Raw genomic sequence first — 20,457 nt, 5'->3', positions numbered from 1 at the left:
AAACGCAAGTGCAGGGTGGCAGAGAGGAAATGGCATGCTTCATGTTCATCCTCTGACAAACTGGCCTGCCGCCTGCTCCAAAGGCAATACCGTCTCTCCGTTCTCACCAAGAAGAGAGCCCTTATCCAAGCCCACATCTCTGCGGCATCTAACAATTCGGCCGAACTCTTTAAAATCTGCAAGGAGCTGGCCAACCCTGCTGCAGTCTCTACCTCTCCTGTCCCCTCCAAGGCCCTCTGCACGGCACTGGCCTCTCACTTCATCTCTAAAACTCAGGACATCCTGTCCTCACTCTCCTCCTATCACCTCCCTCCCTCTATTCCCTGCTCTTCCTCTGGCCCTTCTGCAGCCACCCCTCCTCCCTCCTTCTCTGCCTTTCCCCTTTTCTCCGCTGACGAGGTTTCCAGACAAGTCCGATCTATGAAAGTCTCGTCAAAACAGGTTCACCCCTGTTCCTCCAAAACTATCAAGGACCACATCGACTCCCTGGCTCCTGCCCTGGCTGACTTTTGCAACCACTCCTTTGCCTCTGGAGTCTTCCCATCCCCCCTTAAGCACTCCCTTGTGCACCCTCTTCTTAAGAAAACGTCTTCCGACCCCTCCTGCCCGGCTAACTATCGCCCAATCTCCATCACTCCCTTCCTGGGCAAGCTCCTGGAGAAACTGGCCATCTCCCAGCTTAATCTCCATGCTGAATCTGTTGGTAGTCTTCATGACCATCAGTCTGGCTTCAGAGCTACCAGAAGCACGGAAACTGCTCTCCTGAACATCCGTGAGGACCTGCTCTCGAACCTTGACTCAAACACTCCGTGTGTTCTCATTTTGCTCGATCTCTCTTCTGCCTTTGATACTGTCAACCATGCCATCCTGCTCAACCGTCTCTGTGATAACCTGGGTATCACTGGTCAGGCTCTGGCGTGGCTGACCTCTTTCCTCTCCAATCGACCCTCCCAGGTCCAATTGGGGTCCTTCCTCTCTGACATCTTTTTCTCTACCTGTGGTGTCCCCCAGGGATCTAACCTCTCTCCCTGGCTGTTCAACCAGTATCTGGCACTCCTTGCCCACCGCATCACCACTCTCTGCTCCAACTTTCAGTGCTATGTGGATGATACCCAGCTCATTTTCAGGCTACCCTCGGCCTCCTCCTCTCCTTCCCTCATCTCTGACTGCCTGTCTGCTATCCAGGAATGGTGTGCCGCCAATGACCTCTGCCTTAATGCCAGTAAGACTGAGATTCTACTCATTGGCACACCCACTCCCTCCTTCCCTGCAGCTCTCTGGCCGGCCTCTCTTGGCCCTCTTCCTGCAAGGCAAAAAACCTCTCGGTCATCTTCGACTCCACACTCTCCTGCTCTCCTCACATATCTGACGTCTCTAAGAAGTCACACTACAAGCTGCACCTCCTCAGAGGTATTCTTCCTTTCCTCTCCTTCCCCCAGAAGCTCACTGTCTCCCGTGCCCTGATTCTCTCGAAGCTAGACTACTGTAACAGCCTCTATCTAAATCTGCCTGCCTCTACTCTCCGCCCTCTGCAAATTATCCAGAACAGGACTGCGAGACTTGTCCTTGGCCTCAAGCCCAGGGACCGTATCTCTCCAGGACTGAAATCTCTACATTGGCTCACAGTGGCTGCGAGGATTAAGTTCAAAACCCTCTGCATTGTCCACAAGGCCTTCTAGGGCCTGGGGCCTAAATACCTTCAACTCTCTCTTCCTAAATATCTTCCTTCTCGAGCTCTTCGCTCATCCGGCTCCAACTGCCTCAGGGTCAGCTGCTTCTCCAAGCAACGAGCTCGGGGTAGATCTCTCTCCTCGGCAGGGGCCTCCATCTGGAACAGCCTTTCTGCCCCCCTGAAACTTGAGGAGAACCAACTCTGGTTCCGGAAGCACCTCAAAACCTTCCTCTTTGCTTCTGCTTTCTCTCCCCCTCTCCCCTGCTAAATGCTTGACTAAAACTGCACTGAATCTGCAGCTGGGCCACCCTCACCGATCTCGGTCCTTGGCCCAGACACTCTCCACTTGCACTGCCTCCCTGGCAACCCCTGCACTGCGGGACTGTCTCTGTATCCCTACAGCCCCCTTTCCCAGCACTTGTCTGCACTTACCCTGCACTTGCCACCAGCTGGCCCCATTATTTATTGTTATTCTACTTACCCTGTATTGCACTTTCCCCCCTCCCTCCACCCATGCACTTGCGCGATCTGAATGACACCTGGCCTAGCAGGATCGTTGTCTGTCTTCCCTTTGTTTCCCCCTCCCTGCCTCGTCGCGCCTTGAAACACTTGTGTATAGACGCTTTACAAATGCCACATCATATATCATATTAAGAGTGTGATTTTTAAACTGCTTATAATAGTGTAATGTTATACAACTGAAGAGTGAAATAAATGTATATTCTTTTACTTCGAGTCAGTGTTTGCCTGAATCATAGTAATTGCTGTCCTTTGTGTAACTATTTGATACTGCTCACTTGCTGTCCTTTGTGTAACTATTTGATACTGCTCACTTACTCTTGAGATAAGTCTGGCTGCTCAGCCATCGCTACCACTTTAACTGTGTAGTACGGGCTTGTACCAAAGGTGAATTTGTACTGTCACTTGTAGTCTTAATTGTGTGTGGTATTCCCAAAGGGTACTGCATATAATTCTGCCTAACAGCTGTGAGCATGGCTTTTGCTTCGTGTCCTGTGGCTTGATGCCTTCTGTAATTTTCCTTAGACTTATAATGTAATTTCTATATGCTCCTACTATTCTATGTTTACCTATGAGTTAGTCATACGTGGTCCTGCCAGGCTCCATATATACTCCTGTAGTCCCATAAAGTGTATTGCCATGGGCATCTTCAAGCTTGCTAAGGATCTCTTGTTGCCGAGTGGTTCAGCATTACTGCATTTGGCTATTGCGAAAAATAATAAAAGCTTTGACAGTATGTATATGTATCTATCCTCTATCTACAGAACTGTGTATGTATATGATATTTATAGAGCGCACAAAGACCGCAAGGTATTGAGGCGCTAGGGAGTAAGAGGGAGTCTGATAAATAAGACTAAAACAAATAGGTTTTTAGAGCCTTGCGAAATGGGAAAATCTCCTGAAGAATGCGAAGTTCCAGAGGTAAGGCGTTCCAAAGTGAGGGGGCGAGAACTGAAAACGATCTCCCTCCAGCTCTGGCGCAGCAAAATCTAGGAATGCATAGCAGGGATTGATTTGATGAATGCAGTAGTCGGCCTGGAATATAAGGCACAAGTTTGGCACACAGAAATTCTGCCCCAACATTGTGAATTGCACAATGGACAAGGCAGAGAACCTTAAACTTAATTCGGCTTCTAACAGGAAGCCAATGAAGTTGATGTAACAATTCTTGAGAATGGGCAAGTCTAAAGGCTCCAAAAGCGATTCGAGCGGCTGCATTCTGGAGGGTTTGAAGATGTTTAAGGAGCCTCTCCGGTTGACCAAGATAGATAGCATTACAGTAATCTAAAGAGCTCATAATAGATGCTGTAACAATTTTTGACCTGAGGGCAACAAGAAGAAAAGGAGAACATTTTTCAAGACCTTAAGTTTTATAAAACCCATTTGACAAACAGCAGAGACTTGAGCTTTCCGAGAGCCAGCAGCCATAAGTTTGATCCCAAGACTCTTCATGACTGGCGAGGGCTATGGACACGGGCCCAAAGAAGAGGGCCAATAATCACAAGTCCAAAGCTGACCTTCAACACTAGAGCCAACCAAGAGGACTTTTTGTTGCCGTTTAATTTTAGCCAATTTTTGGCCATCCAGTCTCCAACTGCAGCAAGACAAATTTTTCAGTTTGGTCGGAGGGTCCGCCGAAGGTTCATTTAAGCGAAACACAATCTGGGTATCAGCGTAGGAGAAGAAATGAACTCCATGGCTGGCAATCATTTAGGCCGGTGCCTGCATATAAAGATTAAAAACCAACTGGGACAAGACAGAGCCCTGGGGGACTCCACAGTTGAGGGTAATAGGGGAAGAGGTGAACAGGGGAAGAGAAACTGCAGCCGTTCAGACAGAAAAGAGGCAAACCATTTTTCCCACCTTGTGAAGATAGTGGAGCAGCTTTTGAAGGTCGAAAGTATCAAAGGATGCAGAGATCAAAGGATGTAGAGAGGTCCAGGAGAATCAAAGCTCCCACCTCTGTGGTCCTGAAGTAAAGCATTGTCGTTCATGAGTGCCACCATCACAGATTCAGTGCCCATCCCAGGGCGAAAACCGGACTGAAAGGGATGAAGAAGAGAATTGACTTCAAGAAACGCAAATAGTTGAGGGGTCACAATAGATTCCATTAATTTCATCAGCACCGGAAGAAGAGAGATAGGACGATAATTGTCCACGACTGCAGGATTGAGATGAGATTTTTTTAAATAAAGGAAGGATCACTGCATGCTTGAGAGAGGCGGTGTTCTGATCTTGATGGTCGTGCAGATTATTGAACCTCCGTCCCCAAGTACCGCATAGACAGAAAGGATACACTGTCTGTGCAATCTTTGAGGCCACAGGTGTGTTGAGCCGTCAATCAGGTAGCAGGAACACTGGAAGGACCCCTGACCGCTGCAAGGCAATGGTTAATGGTTAAACAGGAGCAATGCAATTGATACGGGTAACTGGTAACAATCAGTATTGACAAGGCTTACCCAGGAGTGTTGCAAGTAGGGTCCTAAATGTGGTAAGAGCCACAGATTGTTGGTAGTGATGAAATGGGCGTTCTGCACGGCTAGAAGGTGGGACACACCTGGGTCTGATGTAGATGGACCAGCAAGGCAAGAAGGTCAAAACCAAAGTTCCAAGATACTAGATTCAGAGAGGATAATCCAAAGGCAGTCCAAGAGAGTTCCAAGGTCAAGGTGCCGGGGAAACAAGGTGGAATCCAAGAAACAGAAATCCGAGGGGCAGGCAAGACAAATCCAAATCCAAAGAACAGTTCCGAGGTCGCAAAATCCGTAATCAGAAACAGGAAAACCAAAGCGCTACACAATCCTCAAGAGATCAGCTGTGAAGCGCTGTAACCACGTTGCCAAGATGCTTTTAAACTGATTCAGTAACCACGTGGTCACGGGACGCTGGATGTTCGTTGCCGTGGGAGTCTCCGTGGGCATGACCAGCCGTGAGCGCGCCTCCATGGTAACTGCCAGCGAAACAAAGGACGGTAGACGCCGGGGCTACAGGCTGGTGTCCTCCTACGCCAGGCAAAGTGCTGGTTCTTTCTATGTGCAGGGACTGCTCTTGTTGTTAGGTGTGGTGTGGGGCTTGTGGTTGTGCGGTTCTTAATGGGGCGAGCAACGGGAGACGTGACAGAGCCCCCCCCTCAAAGGTCCATGACCCCGTGGGCTGGACGGGTTATCCCGATGAAAGCGAGCAACCAAACGTGGGGCATGGACGTCCCGGGAGGGAACCCAGGAGCGTTCTTCAGGGCCATACCCCAACCAGTCAACCAGATACTGGAGGCGACCCCTGCAGAGACGAAAACCCAGAATAGCACTGATCTCATACGTATCCGGGAAGGACACAGAAACAGGGGCAGGAGATTGGACCAACCGGGTGGCAGAAAGACAGGGCTTGAGTAGGGAAGTGTGGAACACTGGGTGGATATGCCAGGAAGAGGGAATTGAGAGCCGTAGGGCTACCGGGTTCAGAACATGTGAAATCTTGTAGGGACCGACAAACCGGGGTAACAGTTTCCGGCAACCAGGGATCCGCAAATGGCGAGTCGACAGCCAAACACGGTCCCCAACCTGATAAACAGGAGCCGCCACCCGTTTCTTCTCGGCCTTGGTTTTCATAGAGGCTTGGGCTTCCCGCAAATGAACCAGTGTCTGGGCATGGATAGATTGCAGATCCTGAGCACAGAAATTGGCGGCGGGAGTGCAGGAGAAAGAGAAATCGGGGAGAGGGAGAGAACGAGGATGCTGCCCATAGAGCGAATAGAAGGCGGAGAACCCGGTGGACGAATGCCAGGCATTGTTGTATGCGAATTCGGCCAAATGGAGCAGGTTCATCCATGTATCCTGATACTGAAGGGTCAGGCATCGCAGGTACTGCTCGAGAGCCTGGTTTATCCTCTCGGTCTGGCCATCGCTCTCCGGGTGGTAGGCTGAGGAGAAGCGGGCATCAATGCCAAGGATCTTGGTAAGGGCCTGCCAAAAACGGGATGTGAACTGCGTACCGTGATCGGGTACAATGACTTGTGGAAGACCAAAGAGACAGAAAATCGACTTGAAAAATAGTTGGGCCAGTACAGGGGCTGAGGGAATCCTGTGACAAGGAATAAAACGGGCCATCTTAGTATAGGAATCGACTACCACCCAGATGGAATCGTACCCTTGTCTGCAAGGCAAATCTGTAACGAGGTCCATAGAGACCGTATGCCATGGTCTGGGAGGAATAGGTAGGGGTTGAAGGAGACCCACGGGACGACCCCTGCGTGTCTTGCACTGTGCACAGATGGAGCAAGTGTTTACATAAAGTTGCACGTCGCGTCTCATAGATGGCCACCAACACCATCGCTTTAGTAACTCCAAGGTGCGATGCTGTCCAGGGTGTCCATTGATGGCCGCGTCGTGAGACCAAGCAAGTGCCTGGTTACGTACGTCGCTAGTGGGGAGGAATAACTTATCATGTATGAAGGGCAACCCTTCCTGAAGAACCAAATCCCATTCTGTTAGTGCTTGTGGATGATGTGAAACCCACTGTCGGATGAGAGTTAGCATGGAAGGAGAAGGAGTGCACATGCATATGACATGACCTTCGTTCAGAAGGGTATCTGGGTATAGGGGCAAAGAATCCCCTCCGGTCGAGCGAGATAAAGCATCGGCCTTACCATGTGAAAGCCCCGGTCTATGTTTTACCACAAAGTCATAGGCGGCAAAAAACAGGTGCCAACGCACTTGTCTGCTGTTCAAACATTTAGGGGAGGCCAGGTCTTGCAGGTTTTTGTGATCTGTGTAAACCACGGTTTGATGTTTGGCCCCAATGAGATGGTGTCGCCAGGTCAGCAATGCATCCTTAATGGCCAGTAGCTCCTTCTCGGTGACTGTGTAATGGGACTCGGAAGGTGTAAATTTCCTTGAGTGGAATGCTACGGGATGCAACTGACCCGTGGAGGGACAGGGTTGGGAGAGCACTGCGCCTAATGCAAAGGAAGAGGCATCGGCCTCCACAACAAACGGAAGTTCGGGGTCGGGATGCTGTAGTACAGGAGCTGTGGTGAACCTAGCTTTGAGTGTTTCAAAAGAACGCTGATGTTCTGAGGTCCAACAAAACTGGACCCGAGGACTGGTCAAGGCAGTCAGTGGTGAAACATTGGATGAAAAACCGGCAATGAAACGCCGATAAAAGTTGGCAAAGCCCAAAAACGACTGGAGCTGTTTGAGACAGGTCGGAGCGGGCCAGTCGATGATGGCACAGACTTTGGACATGTTCATGGATAGACCTCCAGGTGTAATAAGAAAGCCTGGGAACTCTACTTCCCTAGTATGAATCACACATTTCTCGGGATTGGCATACAAGGAATGTCTTTTTAGCCGAGTTAGGACTTCTGTGACATGGCCTATGTGTTCCTCCAGTGAGGACGAAAATATCAATATATCGTCTAGATAGGCCACAACAAAAACGTCTAAGACGTCAGAGAATAGCTCATTAACAAAACGTTGAAACGTAGCGGGGGCATTGCAGAGACCGAAAGGCATTACAGTATACTCGAACAGCCCTTGTCGAGTACAAAATGCCGTCTTCCACTCGTCTCCGCTACGCATACGAACCAAGTTGTACGCCCCCCTTTGTCAATCGGTCTAATAGCGTGGAGATGAGGGGTAAGGGATACCGATTCTTGATGGTAACGGTGTTCAATCGTCTGTAATCAACACAGGGACGTAAGTCGCCCTCTTTCTTGGGCACAAAAAAAATCGGACTAGCAGCTGGAGAGCTAGAGGGTCATATGTGACCTAAGCGTAGGGCTCGTTGGATGTATTACTTGAGTACTAACTCTTTCGATGGAGATAAGGAGTATATTCTGCGCTTTGGTATAGTTGCCCCAGGAACCAAATCAATGGGGCAATCATAGGGTCGATGTGGTGGTAGGCCTTCTGCCGTGACTTTGTCAAAAACCTCTCGGAATTCATGGTAGTTAGTGGGAATCCCAGCTGTAATGGCCCCCACAGTATGTGGGACGTTCATAGATGGATCTGTCTCCTCAAGGCTGGCGGAGGCTATAGCCCCAAGGACAGTGGCCGGGGATGAAATCGTAGCGAACTCGATCAATCAGAAGTGTTGGCAAACTTCAGATTCAAAGGTGACCTGTCCATTGCCCCAGTCAATCAAGGGATTGTGTTGTTTGAGCCATGGAATGCCTAAAATGATACCGAACTGAGGCGTGGAAATGAGGTCAAACGCTAGTGTCTCTTGGTGCGTGCCCTGAATCACCACTAACATGGGAGCGGTCTGGTACTCAATGGGACCAGAGACAAGTGAGGTACCATCGACCGCTTGTACCAGCTCTGGATACTTTTTCTTGATCAAGGGTAGATTAAGGTCCTGAGCCAGCGAAATATCAATAAAGCAGCCAGTGGCCCCAGAGTCAATCACAATCTGTACTGAGTGTACCAAATCTCCGGCTGGCTTCAGCTGGGCCTGGACCGTAATCGGTCTGATGGGACCAAATGCAGGTTCATTGGAGGTCAGAGAAGGACTCGCCCGTACCCCCATGCCTAGGGGCGAGCCTTCTGAAAACCCGATGTTTTATTTTTAGGGCGGCGAGGACATTCTTTAACATAGTGACCTAAAGTACCACAGTAGAAACAGGCGTTATCGGTTCTCCGACGTTCCCGTTCGGCCTGAGTGATGGGACTCCGGATCCCGCCAATTTGCATGGGTTCCGGAGCAGAGACGGATGGGGCTGGGGGTGTCTGATTGGAAAAAGCCGTCTCTGCTTTCCTCTCAGACCTGCGAGCGTCCACCTGTAGGGCCAGATCCACTAACTCAGGGAAGACTGAGGGAAGAGCCGGCACTACAGAAAGAGCGTCTTTCATGTGGCTACAGAGACCACGGTAGAACACTATGGCTTTCTTTTCTTCAGGCCACGAGGTCTCTGCAGCCAGTTGATTGAAACGGGTGATGTAATCAATCAGAGTTTGTTTTCCCTGTGTAAGATCAAGCAATTCCAGGTCTCGGGATTGTGCCTTATACCTGGTGTCAAACACTTTTGCCATTTCTGTCACCAGTAGATCAAAATTGTATGGAGCAGGGTGATCACTCTCTAATAATGGGTTCGCCCAAATGGCTGCTACACCTGACAGGTGAGAAAGAAGGAAAGCTGCCTTGGTAACAGAGTCAGGAAAAAGCTGGGGTCTACACAAGAAGTGAAGTTTGCACTGGTTGAGAAAGGTACGATATTTCCTGGGATCCCCCTGACAACGTTCGGGGGCAGCAAGAGGAAAGGAGGTTGGAAGAACCACTGGAGTGGGGACTGTGGTTGCTGTGGATGGATGTGCAGGTGGATCTGAGGGGGTGGGGTCGCCGAACTCGGCATCTGCGGGTAAAGGGGCACGTGTGCTTTGTAGGGCATCGAGTCTATGGTGGATAGCCGTTGTGGCTGCGGCCATGTCGGTCCTAAGGGCCGCAACCGCTTGCATTAGAGCGGCCACAGGGTCCCCGGAGGAGGTATCCATACTCTGGACGACCAGGAAGGCTTCACAGTCTGTTCTGATCTTGATGGTCGTGCAGATTATTGAACCTCCGTCCCCAAGTACCGCATAGACAGAAAGGATACACTGTGCAATCTTTGAGGCCACAGGTGTGTTGAGCCGTCAATCAGGTAGCAGGAACGCCGGAAGGACCCCTGACCGCTGCAAGGCAATGGTTAAACAGGAGCAATGCAATTGATACGGGTAACTGGTAACAATCAGTATTGCAAGGCTTACCCAGGAGTGTTGCAAGTAGGGTCCTAAATGTGGTAAGAGCCACAGATTGTTGGTGGTGATGAAATGGGCGTTCTGCACGGCTAGAAGGTGGGACACACCTGGGTCTGATGTAGATGGACCAGCAAGGCAAGAAGGTCAAAACCAAAGTTCCAAGATACTAGATTCAGAGAGGATAATCCAAAGGCAGTCCAAGAGAGTTCCAAGGTCAAGGTGCCGGGGAAACAAGGTGGAATCCAAGAAACAGAAATCTGAGGGGCAGGCAAGACAAATCCAAATCCAAAGAACAGTCCGAGGTCGCAAAATCCGTAATCAGAAACAGGAAAACCAAAGCGCTACACAATCCTCAAGAGATCAGCTGTGAAGCGCTGTAACCACGTTGCCAAGATGCTTTTAAACTGATTCAGTAACCACGTGATGTGTCTCACGGACGTGTGAGGCGTGACGTGATCACGTGGTCACGGGACGCTGGATGTTTGTTGCCGTGGGAGTCTCCGTGGGCGTGACCAGCCGTGAGCGCGCCTCCATGGTAACTGCCAGCGAAACAAAGGACGGTAGACGCCGGGGCTACAGGCTGGTGTCCTCCTACGCCAGGCAAAGTGCTGGTTCTTTCTATGTGCAAGGACTGCTCTTGTTGTTAGGTGTGGTGTGGGGCTTGTGGTTGTGCGGTTCTTAATGGGGCGAGCAACGGGAGACGTGACAGGCGGGAATATGTCCAGTAGAAAAAGAATGGTCAAGTGCAGCAGTAAAAGGAGAAATAGAACTATTAGAAACTTCTTTAAGAGTACAGAGAGGAATAGGATACATAGGGGAAGTAGAGCAAAGTTTCCTCAAAGCAACAGTGACCAGACTGTCCGTTACCACATTAAAATAGAAGGCACCGGGCAGGATCTCCTCAGAGACAACCAAAGGGGTAAGAGGATCAGTCAATGTCGGTCTTCCTAGACTGATCAGTTCACGAATGTTAGAAATCTTATCCCTAAAGAAGGAGGCAATGCGGTCACAGTGGGCCTGAGATTGCAAAGTCATTAAAGGAGCCTTCGCAGGGGTAGTCAGTTCCTTTGTCCCTCGGAACACCTCTCGAGTGGAGCAGGAGGCCGAAAGGATACCATTAGCGAAGAAATCAGACTTGGCTTTTTTTAATGGTCTCATGGTCGATAGTACCAGCTTGTAAATAAGCTAGCCTTAGAGATGGATCAGGGTCAGAGAACCATCTGCGTTCTGTTCTTCGACAGTGTTGCTTAAACAGCTTAAGTGCAGGGAAATACCAAGAAGCAGATGGTTGTGCCTGGGTCAAGGATGGAGTAAAGGGAGCGAGGCGATCAGCCGTTGCTTGAATTGCATCAATAAGGGCCCTATAGGGGTTTTTAGAGTCAATAGCTATTCCATTACAATTGAGTGTGATAAGGGAATTAGAGATAGTCTCATGCGAAACCCTAGCCCAATGGTGGCGAAATTTAGGAATGACCACCGGCTTTAATTTGGGACAAGGCAGAGGGAGGGAAAAGGGCTAGAGAAAATGGTCCGACCAAATTAAGGCCATCAAAGTCAGATAAAATGAGATCTAACTGATTGACCCCTATATGAGTAGGGCCGTGATTTCTCAGAATAAAGGTGCAGTGCCGTAGTACCGAGACAAATGTACTTGTTTGCAGGTCATTAGGATCGTTGGGGTATAATCATGTTCTTCGTGTATGCAAATGTGTGTTTGTGTACTGCGAGTGTACTTCATGACTAACACTGCTATGTCGTGGTGTCACTAGTGACGTCAGCATAGTGTCTTCTTGGTGCCTAATCGATACTGTCCATTAGGGTATTTCCATCCACGATCTCTGTTGCCTCTCCTGTCCCTGAATGGATGTGTACTGGATTAGGTTTGTATGGCTGATTGAGGGGATACGTATCAGACAGTGGTGCACTTGGTGTTTGTCCAAAGACTGCCTTAGGCGAACATATATCAGCGTATCGTCCGCAAATGAATGGTAACAGATCGAATTAGGTAAATATATTGAGTAGTGGGCGGATATATAAAATTAAACAATATCAGAGACAGCGATGAACCCTGCGGAACTCTGCAGTTTACAAGCAAAGCTTCAGACAGGTTTGGGCCTGCCTTAACCTGTTGCGAGCAGTTGGACAAAAATGTTATAAACCACTGACTAGCCTTATCGGACATATGTGCCAGTGATGATAACTTGGCTTTAAGTATGCCGAAGTCCACTGTATCGAAGGCTGCTGGCAGGTCAAGCATGACAAGCATGCTGATATCACCATTGTCAGCAGTCTTGAGAATATCATCCCAGACGGTAAGTAGAGCGGTCTCGTTCCCGTGGCCTGCTCTGAATCCTGATTGGTAAGGGTCTAGGATGTTATTTTCCTCCAGGAATACCTGTAACTGGGTGGTGACACCCTTCTCCACGATTCTGGTTGATCTTAAGTCTTAAAACGCATGGTAAGCAGTGTTCCTAATTGAAATCAAACCCTGTCCGACATGAAAGCATGTCTGGGAGGGTTTCATTGTAATTGTGTACAAGCTCCCTGCCATGTGAGCATGGCAGGCAATGTGTACAATGGATCCCTATGGAGTTCGCCTGCTTTATGCTGGTGCATACAGCAGGGGGACTCCATAGGGAGCTCCAGCATCTGCACCAGCACATTTGTATGGTGTAGAGGAAGGAAGGTGGGGGGAACACAAGTTGCATTCTGCACCTCCTCTCCGCCATACAAATGAATGAAAATGAGCCGTGGCGTTATTGAAAAACATTAAAGCCTTACTCAAGGCTTTTACGCCTTTCAATCACGTTACGGCTAAACTGAACATGAGCTCCACAGTGTTTTACAACTACTGCCAAACTCGTGTACAGGCCCGGTCTGTTAGAACAGATGAGATATTACCCATAGGCATTGAGTGCAGGGAGGAAAGTGGCTAACTGCTCCCTTAGAACTTTAGCAATGGGGAAGGAACCTCACTTTGCCCCCAGTGTTCTGGGTGTGCATCCTAAATGAGGCTACAAGGGGCTGGGAAGTGGTCTTGAGGGTTACTTTCTTTTTTGGTCTCTCTTCAGTGACTGTTTTATTGGGCAGAGCCTGCTGCTACCTGCTGCCAGCTTACCTTTAAAAGTGCAAGTCCAGCGCAGAGCGTGGCGCGTACTGCAAGTGGCTGGGAAGTGGTCTTATGGGTCTTGGGTGTCGAGGGGGAAGAGACCTCAATACACTGGTTAGACCATTTCTGCTGTTTTTGTAAGAGCGTTCAGCTTTCACTGACTGCTGTAACTGAGCCACACCAAGTGTATTACCAAGTCAAAGCTAAGAAGTGGAAGATCATGGAATCATGGAAAAGGGCTTGGCAGCACTGAGAGCCCAAGAAGACAGGTTGTTGTGGGATTTAGCACAGGCTGACACACAGGAGAAAGCAACTACCAACGATGCCTGCCTTAACACTCAGTCAATCCCTCCTGTACTGCTCTCTAATCTGAGTCCAACACACGCACTAACGGAAGGCGTGAGTGGAGAACAGGGTGAGGATGGTGGCGAGAATGTCCAATTTTCGTTTTTTATTTATGGCTAGTTTACACCCCACCAATGACGCTTCAACCTCTATGCATAATGGGGGAGGGGCAGTTAACGACCAACACAAGCATATTACTGTGAAACCCCAAGACCATCTTCAACTAATCCCTCTGTCTACAGCTGCGAAAGAGCTCTCAATGAGGGCTCATGATCATGACCTGGCCTTGGATGTCACGGTAGAAGGGAAGGTGGAGAAGTGTGGTTTTAACGTGCAGCCTGAAGACTCAATTGTGCTTGACCACTCATGTGAGCATCTCTGCCAAGACAAGGAGGGAATCACTAAACGAGACTATCGGCAGGGGAAAATAGGGTTGAAACTAGTGTGTCTGGCTCGATTACACAGGGTCTGGCTTCAAGCCCCATAAGTAACACACTAAATGACTTATTGACAGGCCGAGGCAAATTTTGAAACGACCCTTAAGTGAAGATTATTTTACCCCCAGAAACATTACTTTGCTCCGTGACTAACATACTGCCTCAAGTAGATTCCTTGGGGCCAGCCTCGATCTCAGCACTTCATCTTGTTTTGGAGTCGTTATTAAGACTTTATGATAACATCAAAGAAGTGAGGCAGGAAAATGCTACTAAATTGGCCTCAGTGGATCTGAACGTCAAACTCTTACTGGAAGAATTTGCTGGATTCCAGCCATGTTGCAACCCTCACATTTCAAAAAAGTGTTCAGTGCAACAAAAACACACCTAACTATGGAAACACACCAAACCCTGCCAGCAAAGAGTAACTACAGGCAGAGTCATTAATGTATACATTGGTGAGGCAGTGTGAGGCAGCGGACAGTCCCTCTTGCCTTGTGCAGTGTTGTCTTAAGGGGGCTGAGTAGCATCTGGCAGCCACCAGCCCTTTGGGGGAAGAAGACATAATTGAAATATCGGGAAGTCTGGCAAGCTCTAAACCAACGAACAGAACAGCGATCAGGTTGCTTTGGATAGAGTGCATAGGCAATGGAAAAAACACAAGCTTCGGCAGAAGAAGAAAAGCAAGAACCATCCAGCCCAAAATTCAAACAAGCGGAAAAATTCCCAAACGTTCATTGAGGCATTGTCCGATAAGGATTCTGAGGATTCTGACCCATCCATTGCCATGTTAATCCTTATGGTATTCCCACCAACTACCTGCCCCCTCCCTGCTGAAACATACCCTCTTGGGTACTCTTTGAGCTAGCTCTGTCACACAGTAACATCAAACTTGGTGCTGTATTGGGCTTCCTTGTGTTATATCTAAGTATTCTTTTGAGTGCTTAATGACTTAATTACCTCTGTAAACGAGCTCCTGTTGTAATAATAAATCTCTTAACAATGTGTGTTTGCAGCCAGTAGATCTAAAAGCAACATGGGTGTCCCCGCATCTGTTCCTTGCACTGCATTAAAACAAGCAGTCGCAAAGCCAATCGTTTTGACATGTGTATAAGTATTACAAAGGCATTTGCCAGACGATGCCATCCTATGCCTAGTTACTTACACCGTTTTCTAGATGTTGTCAACTTTTTGCAAGGTTGTACCCTTGTGGCTTTCGTCCCCCGCCCAATCAACATTTGCCTCTTAGAAGATTGATCATGAAACCTTGAAAATAACTCAAGAAAAGGGCATTCCCTATTATGTTTCTGGCAAGTATAAACGGTGAACATCTGTTAAACCTAAAAAAGGGTATTGAAATATTACCTGCAGAGTGCAATCAGAGGTGGATTCAACAGCCGGACAAGGGACAAAGGCCCATGGGGTACCCTTGCTCTGCCTTTCTCCTCTCAGTCAGCCTTGGCTGCAGAGGACCTTCAAGTAAGGCCTTATTTTTTTGACATGTGTCGGCAGCAGATTATGTAAAACAGGAAGTGATTAGTGATGGCTAAAGGTACTTTTTCTTTAAATTATATAAGCTTTTAATAAGCTATTAAGTTTGATTCTTGGGTGATTAGACATTATGGGGGTACAGAACAAGCTGTGTGAAACAATGACTTTGTAATGCATTTCATTTCACTTTGTGTCTGTATAAGATTTTTTTGTAAGGTTTGCATTCATTTGCAATCTGGAGCTTGTAGGCTTCAATTCAGGATGGGGAAAATAAAGCTACAATCAAATCATTTTCTGCCGCTTTTTCCACTCTGCAGGACTTGGAAAATGACCACCTATGATTGTAGCTTTATTGGGAAAAACAAACATATTCCAAATCATTAATTGTGGGTGAGATTTAAATTGTTCGAGCCACGTAGTGTGAAAGTGAAGAGAAAAGGTAATTTTGCCTATGTTTTGCTGTTTACGTTTCCAGTACTTTGTGGAAACCATTCAAATTGCCTGTAGGGCCCTTCTGCAAAGAAGTGCAAACAGGAGTGGTCCCCTCCATGCAATTTAGGATTAAAAACAAAATTACCCCAATACTCTTGTTCATCAACTCATTTCCACAATGGCGTTCACATTGTCGGGTTGTCGGGTTGTTTTATCATGTGACTTGTGCATTTTTAAAGTAATCAGTATCAAATTGAGTATTTTATTTTTTACTGTTTATGGTTTATTACAAGCATCTACAAAAGACGTTAGTGAAGTAAGAAAAAGAAACTAAATAAGTGGACAAAGAAAAGTAAAGAGAAAAATCGAATACAGAAACTTACAATAATAAACAACATTTCATTTTCATGGTTTACAATTATTGGTATGAAAGTATACAATTCATAACAATAACGTTTTCCTATAAATCATCCCTTTCACTTAAAGTTTCTTTTATATACAGAGTAGCAGCTATAGTAAGTAAGCTGGAAATAAGTACCATTTAAAATTCTGTACAAAAAGTGATTTGTGTGCAAAGACTCAGAATGTTATTATTTAAAACCAAACTTCAACATATTTCTACCAACTTGAGCTGGGAATATGTGCGGTCAAGTACCTACATTTCAGACTAGGCTCAAATTCTGGCTTTACCACTTAACCAAAGTGTGTAATGTTGGGCAGATCATTTAATCTCACTGTGTGTTTCTTGCCAAAAGTAGGAGCCAGCCCCTAGATGTGATTCAGTTTGCAGTAGGAGCTATTCAAAAAAGACCAACTCATGGTTTAATAGATGGGCAGCGTAGGGGTCAGGGCCCACCAAGCAGACACACACACACACATATTTCTTTGGAAAATATAAGGCCCAATTTATTGAACAAAATAGTGTCATTAAATAGCAAAGCAAAGTAAACATGTCAAATAAGAAGTAAATGACAATTGCATATTATAAACAGTATGTAAACAGTATGTACCAGACAAATATGTATACGGGTGGCAGGGGAGCAGTGGCCCCTGCTCCCTGCCACATCCAACCGGGAGCGATACCAGGAGGCCGGAAACCCCTCAACCTGCACTGTCTACCTCCTGATCCCACACTCTCTTGCATGCTAGCACTCCCACACACCCTCAACTCAATTAAAATGTGCTGCAAAACTGCAACAAAAAATAAAATTGTCTTCAAAATGCCATTTTGTAAGAAACAAAATATCCTATTCCTTGCTTCAATATTTATCTAGGCGGAGGGAGACTGTCTTTCACAACAAAATGGCTGGATCAGAAGCACCTCCTCCATGGTCTGCTGGGAGTAGCCACAGTATTCAGGGAGTTATTGTTGAGCACATATCAACTTAGATGGAATAAGGACTGCAGGCCTCGTTGCTCAGCCCCTGCAGGGGTAGAAGTGTACCAGAAAAAGCAGTGGAACTGTGACCCCTGCAGGGGACAGTGTAGACAGGAAAGGACCAACGTGTAACACATGATTCAAGGCTTGCCGCCATGCTGGTTGGCAGCCAATTGATTTGAAACAGATTTCAGTTCAGCTGTAACTTCTAGCAGGTGGTAAAGTGGCGAGTTGTGCTTTAACTTCACAAAGAACAGTTCTGGAATGGTGGAAATGATTGCAAAAAGCAGTTGAACTGTTGAAAGTAAGAAAATGTAGTGGAACGCTGCTCCCGACAGTTCCCGCTCACTGAGCCCCTGCATAGGAGGAGGTGGCATCCTCGATTCTCCCAGCCAGGCCAAGAAGCCATGGAGGGGATAGGGTGGGGAGGTGGGACTGGTAAATGGGAATGGTAGACAGGGGAGCTGATGGGAGGTGACAGGGACTAAAAGGTGAAGGAGAAGGCGACAGAATAGAAGGGGGAGAGCAGATGGGAAGGGAAGATCGGTAGATTGACCTTGCCACACTATTTTATCTGCTTCTCTTTTGCCATGTACTGTTTTTTTCTATCTGAATTATAGAATTATGTTGAAGAAAGGTACAAAACACTTGGCTTAGGGCATGGTTAATTGGGATTAATCTCTCAGACTCTTGTTAAGGGTTCTGCAATATACAGCATTCATGTTTCTGCTTTGGCACTAGTTTTCCTTATGGAGATGGGGTAGCGCATGGAAGATGAAGTGAGTAGCGAATGGAAGGTCAGAGTAGTGAGCGAGCGAATGGAAGGAAACAAAGGAGCAAATGGAAGAAGAGAGCAGAAGACTGTGGAGGGGCTACAGGAGAGCCTGTGACTTTGGAAGGGATGAGAGAGGGGAAGAAGAGAGCAGATTTCCTATTTGAATAAATTAAGTGATCCTGGGCAAATCAGCTTATGTCAGCAAAAGCTGGTGAGGTGAACAGGCTGTTTCCTGCCAGAGTCATACCCGTACAACACACAGCTCCAATAGTAGAAAAAGACAACTTAAAAAACATCTAACATTTGTTGCTCTCGTGACAGCCATTAACTATTCCCAACATAAACTCCACACCCCCTAATGGCAAACTTGGCCCACCGAGATAAAAAATCCGGGGGCCGGGCCTGGGGCAATCCAAGGCCACTTGCGTCAGTGTCTGGTGGGAGAGTATTCCAGGGCACCGCACCTCAAGACAGAAAACAGTAAATAAACTCTGGCCAGTCTTTCCGCGCCAGTGTTTTTTGGGTCTTAGTTGGGATAAAATGTTCTGAAGTTAGCCGCACTTGTTTGCATCTACTTTGTCTGTTGTGTATAATTTCGGACGGATTGTGTGGAAAGGTGCCCTTGGATTTCCAGTGTGGCACTGCGTTCTGCCGCAGTGTCTGCGCCATGAAAGGCGGCTACGCTCGGAGTCCATTGTAGTGCTCGGCAGGTAAGTAGCGGAGTATCACGCATTCGGGGTAGTACATGGTATCACACTCTGGCGGGTACTCACCTTCCACAGCCCCCGCCTGGGGCAGGCACAGCACGGACAGGGCGGTCACGATGCAGAGTGTGGGGGTGAGGTCTGCCATGCTCCCGCGGTGTATGCCTCCCTCTCAGCGCGTGCCTTTAACGGGCTCTGGCAGCGCACACTCCCCGTGCGGATACTCCCCGTGCAGATACTGTGCAGGGCGTGTCCTGCTGGGAGGGCGGATGCAGGGTGAGACCCAGCGCCAATGCGAGCCTTCTCTGCTGCTGACAGCGGAGTTACCAGGTAGTCAGTGCCCAGGTGGGACCGGAGAGGGCACGCACCCTCAGAGTGCGTGCGGTGCGAGACTCCCCTCTGCTAACTTGCTGGCACAGAAGAGTTGCCATACGCGAGCGTGTGCTACTTGCTGTAGTGTGGCATAGTCTCCCTTTCGCCACAGCCACTGGCCCAGTGTGCTTTCTGTGGTACTGTGGCATGAGTGCTTGCCGTCCTGATCCTGAGCACGCACTGTGCACTCCTGCTTGGTGACTGCTGATGCCGGCAGTGCCGGGCTCTGATTGGCGGACCCAGGGTTGGGAGGGTTGGGTCTTCTAGAGGGGTGGCCCCCCTGGGTTTAGTGCAGCACACTGCCTGCTCCGCTCCTCCCGCTGGCAGTAGTGTAGTCCGGACCTCCTGTGACTCCACATCGCTTCTGACCATGCGGGACCCCTGGGTGTCCGTAGGAGGGTTCGTGTGGATGCTGACCCTGCTGGGGGCCCGAGTGACGCTCTGCAGAGAGACCCCAGGTGAGCTGGAGCCCCTTCCCTTATAGGCACCAATACACCAGCCGGGACACCCAGGGGAATCCAAGAACAGCCGGCCCCACGGTGAGCAGGAGACCCCAAGGGGAGTCTGACCGCCCCCTTCCAGCCCCCCGCCGTGAGTCACACACTCCCGGTGCCCCCCCCCCGCGATGGCAATAATATGACTCGCGGTGGGAATGTGTACGCTGAAAGTGCTTTGACTCTCTCAGCTGCCCTAATGGGCTCGGACTCTGCTCTGAATTTAAGATTACACGTGTATACTTTACCAGCAGACAGGGGGGTGGACCTTACATTTCGGGGGGCCTAAGTGGTGATGGGAGGGGCCACTTCACTTCAGAAAATAGGCGGCGCAAACTTGGAGGCCCTGTCCCCACTGTTCTACCCCCCATGGTCTGGTGTGGGGGCCAACGATCAAATAGTATATTTTATAGCGCAATATGCAGAGAGGCAATGGAAGTCTTTCTTGGAAGTAGCATCTTTAAAGTTGTACTGCATTTGTTCGAGAACATTTTTCTGAACAAACACAGTAAAACTTTATTATTTGTTTATTTGTGAATAGTGTATACAAACTTTTACAAAAAGAAGAGAAAACAAATACAAAACTTTGAACAGAATATAAACATAATAACGAATGTAGACATTGGACATTAAAAATCAAGCAAGATAAGCAACTTCAATACTTTTCCAAAATAACTCAGAAGTACATACATAAATGCAAAAAAATTAAACATATAATTTCACTCAGTTTATACTAATAGTAAGATTGTAATACTCCTTTAAAAATATACTTTCTTAACATGATTTCCAATAATCAGAGGCGTCGTTAACACAAGTATATGTTAAAACGCAAGTATATATCTTGTTAATATCCACAATCATAAAAATATAGCTTAAAAATATGTATTTGAATATATAAGAAAATGATTACAATCTATCTGAAGTATAAAATATAGGCTTACAATAGGCCACACATGTTTTTAAAAAAAGCAGTTCATCTTATTTTTAATTTCAATCTGTTGC

The 20,457-nt window shown here is 47.8% G+C and overlaps 2 protein-coding genes across 2 annotated transcripts in view; one reads left to right on the top strand and one right to left on the bottom strand.

The window, feature by feature from the left end:
- Positions 1 to 18,928, bottom strand: part of LOC138522036 (H-2 class II histocompatibility antigen, E-U alpha chain-like) — a 267,014-nt gene extending 248,086 nt beyond the window's left edge. Inside the window, exon 1 of the mRNA XM_069635258.1 lies at positions 18,659 to 18,928. Within this exon, the coding sequence (XP_069491359.1) occupies positions 18,659 to 18,737 (79 nt within the window). The 5' untranslated portion in view covers positions 18,738 to 18,928. The remainder of the gene's footprint in view (positions 1 to 18,658) is intronic.
- A 307-nt stretch (positions 18,929 to 19,235) lies between these two features.
- The window catches only part of LOC138522037 (H-2 class II histocompatibility antigen, E-S beta chain-like), a 228,372-nt gene continuing 227,150 nt past the window's right edge, over positions 19,236 to 20,457 (top strand). The window contains exon 1 of the mRNA XM_069635259.1: positions 19,236 to 19,419. Within this exon, the coding sequence (XP_069491360.1) occupies positions 19,332 to 19,419 (88 nt within the window). The 5' untranslated portion in view covers positions 19,236 to 19,331. The remainder of the gene's footprint in view (positions 19,420 to 20,457) is intronic.

This window comes from Ambystoma mexicanum, chromosome 13 (genome assembly GCF_040938575.1).
Source record: "Ambystoma mexicanum isolate Mex_15411 chromosome 13, UKY_AmexF1_1, whole genome shotgun sequence".
NCBI classification, from domain to species: Eukaryota; Metazoa; Chordata; class Amphibia; order Caudata; family Ambystomatidae; genus Ambystoma; species Ambystoma mexicanum.
Note: the sequence above shows the minus strand (reverse complement) of the source record. Positions and strands in the feature narration are given on the sequence as shown.